The sequence below is a fragment of the Bradysia coprophila genome, unplaced genomic scaffold, assembly GCF_014529535.1.
Source record: "Bradysia coprophila strain Holo2 unplaced genomic scaffold, BU_Bcop_v1 contig_297, whole genome shotgun sequence".
In the NCBI taxonomy this organism is placed as follows: Eukaryota; Metazoa; Arthropoda; class Insecta; order Diptera; family Sciaridae; genus Bradysia; species Bradysia coprophila.
In genome coordinates this window covers 2,904,378-2,911,906 of record NW_023503555.1, presented here as the reverse complement: position 1 = coordinate 2,911,906, position 7,529 = coordinate 2,904,378, and the positions used below count along the sequence as shown (strand labels likewise).

Sequence of the window (7,529 nt, the reverse complement as noted above, 5' to 3'; positions counted from 1 at the left end):
TACCAAAGTGAAAGTCATCTCATCGTTCCACATTTGTAAAACTTCGCATCTACTCTGATTAAATTTGACAAAATGGCAATCAAACAGAATAATAGATAGCTCATACGAGTGGGAAGTTTGCGGAATTACGGCCAGAGCGAAGCGAGGGCCGTAATTCACACGAGTCGCATTTTATTTACGATTTGCGGTTGATTGAAAATCTTGCTGCAAATTTATAAGAAAAATGAGAACTCAAAGATTATTCGGTCTTCGAAGGTTTATTTGAAGAACTTTTTCTGTCAAATTTCGTTGTCATGTTTAGAGTAATCGATATATTAAATGTAGGCATTTGTATCAGTGATGCTTCGGAAGTTCAACAATGAAAATGGTCAAAAATATATTGAAAAAATTGTCAGTCAAGGGACCTGACCCGCCCAAAAGGTGGGACCTAGTATTTGAGAAATGATTCTCAAAAGATTCCCTAAAATGACCGAAAATTTTGTGCATTTTAGGGATCTTTGTGAATCCGTTCTCAAATATTAGTCATTGATTTCAATTGAGAGCAAATCGATCTTCACAGGTTTGAATACAAACCTAACCTTTCACAGACTGTAATCATATCAGCATTTTCATAGTCGCATCTTGCATCTATTACTTCAATATCTGATCTGATCTAGTGATTTACATATTTCAGACCTTTTACAGTATTTCTTTGAACATAAGTTTTGCTATAATTAGACCGCTTTTGACAGAGTTTGTCGCTCTTCCTTGCCGGTACGAGCCTAGCCTGGTCGGTGTGTATTTTCAGGAATACAATTTTATGAATTTCCAGAACTTAATTCTTCAAAATCCCCGAAATTATTGATTGAAAATTTTCAGTTATCAATTTGACGAAAATACGCCCCGGATCTAAAAATATCACACAAGATCATTTCGGTTGTTTGTTCCATGTTAGGTATGCCAAGTAGATATAGACTATACAACGAGTTGTGTGTGTATAGTATAACATGTGCGCGTAATTTTGAAACCTTGACATTGGACTACGCATGAATGACATCACCATCGATACCGAGTGTCAAAACATTTGTTTGAGAGGTGCGTGTTTACAAACAACTTTGTTTTTACTGTTCCGTTGTTGATCAACGGAGTTTCATTGAACAATTTCGGTAGATTTTCATTACAGTCTGCTCTTTGTGTCACTTTCATCTAAAATTATTTCAATTTTTCAAATTTTAGATTCGTTGTCGCCGGAATTCATTGTCAATGTCTTGTTCAAAACCTTTAATCAACCCGTACTACAGCAAGTATGACACACCGAAACCGCAAAATCGATTCCAACGAGCAGTGTTCAATGGTCGCACGGCAAAGGTGAAGGATCTCATATGCAGTGGTGAAAATGTCTATGTCACAACCGATCTGGACGAAAGTCCTCTATTCATTTCGATCGTTCGCGATCACATATCGATCGCCAATCAAATTCTGAATGTGTACGAGGACGATCTACAATTTGTGCGACAATTTTTCGCGAAGAAACACAACACCATTTGGGTAGAGGGACCGGTATTCGTAGCTCATGGTACAGATAACGTTTCCTTGGTGCATGAACTAAGTGCCGGTATGGAAGTATTACCTGATGATGGTCCAGACTCGATGAAAACCATGGTAATATTGCTGAAGTCTTCGCAAGAAAAGAGAGTGTTGTGGCTACGCCCGGATTCTCATGAAGACAATGTAAATATTGCCAGGATAATCGAATGCATATGGAATGATGGTGTCATCGATCTGCATCACAAAGGGCATTGGGGACGAACAGTGTTTGATGCGGCTGCTATTCGAAATCAACCAGAAATGTATTGTCGGTTGAACGCTCTTTCAACTGTAAGTTCGGAAAAATTGATCGAAAATTTACTGCTGATGTGCAGGCACCACGACGATAAGTTGGATTTTTTCAAAACTATCTGGAACCGAACGGGTGTACAGTTTGACATCGGAGAACTTCTATCTACCAACATAGATCTGTTGGTTTTGCCAGCCTATAACGACTTGTTTGAAGTGTTCTTATTCTTCATGGAATCGTTGGCCGATAAAGTCCGAACCGAGGACAGCAGAGAAGCAACAATGAGGGACATTTTGACCACGTACAAAGTTAAAAGTGGCAGTCCAGTCATTGACACCATAATTTGGGCCGATTGCAAGAGTTTCGTTCAACGATGCATCACCCATTTTCAGCCGAATTTACTGAATCGCAGCGCCAGCAACGAAATTATTCTCGAAACTCTCATTGGACAGTGTCCGTCCAAATTTGTCAGCCAGTTAGTCGTCGAATGCTTCGACCAAGTCATCTCCGAAGGTATAGAAGACCGGATCGTTATGCAACTAATTGAACGGAACTGGATAGACGCCCTGAAAATGTTGTACGATCGCTACGAGTCTACACGGAGAGTTCTGTTACGTGATAGCAAACGGGGCGTTCAGTTTTTGCTTAGTGCAATTGACGGATGCCGGTACAACCTGGTCAATTATCTGGTGGAAGCACACCGAGAAGAATTAACGGATCCAGACTCCGTGACGTCACTGATTTTGTACTGTTCCTTCGTGGAACGGAGTAATTCCATACTACGGAAACTGTTAGCTCTGCCAGCTGCTGATGTCTTACGAACTTCTAATTCGGACCATTATTACAAGTCGCCTCTGTATGTGGCCCTAAAGTTTCGACATTTGGACAATTTTCAATTACTCCTGGAGAAAGTGAAAAATCCCTGCCAGTTGGGCGGTGAGTTTAAATGCAATTTCGTTGCGGGTCGGGAGTAATACTCTAATTTTGTCTCTATATAGACCTCAAAGAAGACAATGGCGAAAATCTTCTGTTTGTTGCGATTTGGTTTAGGGAAAATCCTGTAGACGAGACGCCATTTGTGTACATCGAAGAGGAACAAGCGTCTCTGGAGGTCGTGGACTCTTCGGACGATGAAGATGAATCCTGTCGGAAACGAGCTCGTAACGAAGAGATCAGGACAGCGGCCAGCCCGTACGCCGATCCCATTATGCCGGAATCATTTTTTGCACAGCAATCGGCCGAAATGACGCGAATTTTCGATTACTTACTGAACGAGGTGAAGTTAGACTATCAATGCGTCAACGACTTGGGCGAGACATTACTTCACGTTGCAGTGAAACATGATAATCTGAATGCGGTTAAACAGCTTCTGAACTGTGGTCTCCATCCGAATGTCAAGGACATCAATGGAAACTATCCGATGCATGGGGTACGCAGCGCATCCATTTTGAATGTATTGCGTGAACACAAATGTGATGTAAATGTCAAGAATCTCTCCGGTGAAACCCCGTTGCTAGCGTTTGTGAAGGGAATAGGTGACGGACAGGAGAACCTGGCGGCGAGAGAAATATTTCTTGTTGAGTTGCTTGATGCTGGTGCTGATATTAATCATACCGATGCGAACGGACTGAGCGTATTGCATCTGGTGAAAAACGCCAGCATTGCACAAACATTACTTCAGCACGGTGCACCAATAAATGCTAAAAGCAACGAAGGTGAAACCCCAATTCTGTATGCGGCTCGTGAGCATGTTGGGATTGTCGGAATTCAGAGTTTATTCAAAGTATTTTTGTGTGACCCGGGTCTGGACCTGACATTGGTCTCGAAGAGCAACGTTAGCATTTTGTCAGCGCTGGTTTCGTTGGACAACGAGAATATGTCTGAAGTCCTTTCATCATTTACACAGCACTCGAAAATTAGTGAACTTGAGAACCTATTCACGCTACATTGCAATGGCGTTGATCATTACGGTTGCCCAGTGCTAATAACAGCCTGCTCAGAGTACACAAATTCTTACTGTTTGGATAAATTGCTCGACGTTAGTCACCTGAATCCCAATCTCCATCCAGACTATCAACCATTAGAAGTCAACAATAAACACGTTATTCAGCGACTGCTCGATCGAGGCGCTAATGTGAACGGAATGGGTGATGGCAAACGAAAGACGCCATTAATGCATGCTATCGGTGGACGTAATCTCGGCGGTTATAGCAGTAATTTTGAAACATTTGCTTTGCTATTAGCGACCGGTGCCGATGTGAGTGTGATCGATTCGAATGGAGATTCAGCGTTGGAGTACGCATCGAAATTAGAAAATTTAAAAGACGCCCGACGAACAATAGCCGCGTTGATTTTGGCAAATATTAATTACAATAAAGATGCTGGTGTGAATGAGTCACCGATGAATGAGATTGTACCGTTTCAGTGTTTGTTTGTGAGGTCTTGATTGTATTTTGTAAAAATTGGTATTGGGTGGTATAAATATGTATTTAAAGCGAAATCGTTTTCTCTTTGTGTTAACGCAACAGATAAATTAACCCATGAGCTAATTCCGTAAAAGGCCATTTAATAACGCACAGAAGGGATGCGGGATGACTTCTCGAAAGGCGATTTGGATATTGTCTTCATATACTTTGCGTATACGCCGATCGATCTGATATGAATTTCATCATACCTCGCAACACCTTGACTAGATCGACCAACCATTCGTTTTACGTAGTGCCAAACGGACATTCTTTTATAACTAAAATTAGCAGAGAAACCAGTTACATTCCTTCCAGTTGAGTAGACGCCACTAATTTTTAGGACTTGACCTCTGGTGATGTCGAAGATGTTATAAATTCTTCAAATTAGTCAGAAAAAACCAAAAACAAAAGAAATGTCTTGGTCCTAGAACGAAGAAATAGTAGGAGTGTCAGTCCTAATTTTGAAGGAATTACTCTTGAAATTGTATTTAAAATGGAATTTTTCTAATCCTCAAAAAAATAAAGGAGAGTGAAAGTAGTGGTAAAATATCAGTGCAAGTATCACTTGAATAAGTATCCCAAATTACAGTTATGTGTCCGATCTAGGGAAAACTTAAAAAATTTCCACATGGCTCTGCCAGACTCTATCTCAGGCTTCCCTCACTTATGAAGGTTGAATTCGAAATGACCAGGGAAAACGACATCATAGTTGATGAATTTCCCGGGACGTTTTTTGGTAAGACCCTGACAATCGACTTGATCCAATTCACAAAAGAAAAATTCTGCCAGTAAATATCGGAAGGGTCTATTGGGATCAAAAGTAGGTCTATTCCTTCTGTCAAAGTGACTTTTTAAACGTCAAACATAAAATAATATGTAAAGTGGTCGCGAAATCTTTGATTTTTCTTAATTTAATTGTTAATGAAAAAGCATTAAAAAAACAGCGAAATGACGACCACTTTGAAATTATTTTGTATTTGACGTTAGAAACGTCACTTTGCCAGATGTGATAGACCTACTTTTGATCCCAATAGACTCTGATCCATGCTCTTGAGAACAAAACGAATTCTTCAAAAATATTCTTCATTATCGGACATTTCATATAAAAAGCTTTTCTGGCCGGAAATTTATTTTTCCATTTTCCTGGATGAAATTTTGTTCTACACTTTCATACCTTAAATTTAGGACAAAAATTTATCATTAAAATCAAAAAGGGAGCGGAGCCGTCTTTTACAACACAAGCTCCCGGACTAAACTTACGTAGTTGACGTATGTAGTGAATCTACCAGTCTATGTCATTTTAGGTAATTCATTAAATTTTCCAGGTAATAATAGATTTTGAAAACATTTTCCGACATCTCTCAAACTTTTTTTTTTTTTTTTTTTTTCGATTTACACCGTTTTTATTAACTCAATTTACATTAATAATAATTTGTTCGGGATTATAAATAAAAAAAAAAAAAAAAAAAAAAAAAAAATTTCTCTCAAACTCAAATAAGTTCACATTTCCAATAATATCTCGTAAAGAATTGTAAAAATTACTACGGCCAATTCAGTCTGGGCCTACCTAACTTATACACTAGTGCATCACTGAAATAAATGATTAATGTGAGAACAAACCATCAGTACTCACATTTCATTCATAATTAAAAAAAAACTAATTCTGCCCTAAAATTTTGAATTAATCTAAAATTCGCATGCATAAGACAGACGGTAGCCCATTGTAAACTAACCAATATTTATATAACAACCCAACAAAACCAGCAGCTTAAACACAGGTTTTTTTGAACTAAAATAAATATATGCGAACCGAACATACACATATACAGTAAAAATTTAAGTTATCTTTCTCGATAGATAGATGAAGCCATAGAAGAAGAGATTGACCCGAGAAAGCTGATTTTGTGTTATACTTATTTTAATTGTGTTGTTATGTTGCGCTATAAAATGATTTCGTAAAAAAATAAGTTTTTTTTAATGTAAATGTAAATAGTTTGTGAAAATAAATTACTGTTTATCATAGCGTCAATGGTGTAATGGTCAGCATAGTTGCCTTCCAAGCAGTTGATCCGAGTTCGATTCTCGGTTGACGCACATTTTTTTTTTATTTTTCCGGCTCAGAATTGACGAGAGGAGGAAATAATTTTTGTCAGAAATATAACTATACTTGTAGGTACAGTGGAAAAATTAAATAACTTGAACCGAAACCGAATTCTTTTGAATTTATTCATGGTATTCAGTGAGCGAATTCGGTACTTACGCCGCCTGTATGCCATGTCGTTTGAACCTGTTATATTTCATCAAAAAACGAGTGCAATTTTACTATTATGTACTTAAAATCCATAACTCTGCACTACTTATACATTCACATTTTATACATTTTAACAGACTCACACAAAATCTTTTACTTCATTAATTCTGATATTTACATTGTATTGTATTGTGAGAGCACATTAACCAAAGCTAATTTTTCTTATTTCTATCTGTGCTGTCAGTAAACCATGAGATGCCATATAGTGAAGGGTTAGAATTCAAATTTAAAATTATTTCGACAGTTGATAGCCGAGACAATCAAAATATATTTATTGCTGACAATCGGTGTTCGGACATTTCCACCTGATTCATTATTCCATCTGAGCAACAAATTGTTCTGAAGGATTTTTTGAAAGTGGACCAGGTGCCGTCGGAGCTATTTTTAGCTCTTGGATCTAAACATGAACATTCATCACCTTTTTAAGCTCATCAAAATTTCCAGCCTTTGACTGAAATATTATTTTTGTTATATTCGAACAGAGGTGCAGGACATGTAAGATATCTGTGCTTGCCCCGTATCTGGACAATACCTATCCAATGAACCCTCACACATGTATATACATAGCCTGTAGCGGCAGTAAATCACGGACCAAAAACACTCATTTTCGACTGTTGATGGAAGTTTACTAGTCAAGAAAATAATATTAAAATTAAACAACTGCAGTTTTAGACTATTGAAGCCAAGAGCTACCTTTACATGTAAACAAAGCGTCGTTAAAAAAAGCTTCGACGGAGCCTGGTCTACTTTCAAAAAAATCCCTCTCTTCTGTTATACAATAGAACATTTGGTCTTAGAATTCATAAATTCAGCAAAACACCGAGGTCAATAAGTAAATTTAAGAAATAGTTCTTGAAAATAATTTGATCTAACGAAGTAACAGATCCAATATAGTAAAATTACTGATATGCTTGACGTCTTTGAAAGGTTCATTTCA

General features: G+C 37.8%; 1 protein-coding gene and 1 non-coding gene across 3 annotated transcripts; both read left to right on the top strand.

Moving 5' to 3' along the window:
* The first annotated feature begins 965 nt into the window (after positions 1–965).
* On the top strand, positions 966–4,285 carry LOC119078868. Of its 2 annotated transcripts, none has more exons than XM_037186584.1 (3): positions 966–1,074; positions 1,216–2,752; positions 2,815–4,285. In XM_037186584.1, the coding sequence occupies exons 2-3, from the start codon at positions 1,243–1,245 to the stop codon at positions 4,260–4,262; spliced, it is 2,958 nt and encodes a 985-aa protein (XP_037042479.1). In that variant the 5' UTR covers positions 966–1,074; positions 1,216–1,242; the 3' UTR covers positions 4,263–4,285. The 2 variants fall into 2 exon arrangements, with proteins under 2 accessions (XP_037042479.1, XP_037042478.1); XM_037186583.1 differs by having other exon boundaries at positions 1,025–1,145.
* Positions 4,286–6,303: 2,018 nt separating this feature from the next.
* Positions 6,304–6,375, top strand: Trnag-ucc. Its single transcript has one exon. It is a non-coding gene; the product is annotated as a tRNA-Gly (tRNA).
* Positions 6,376–7,529: the final 1,154 nt, after the last annotated feature.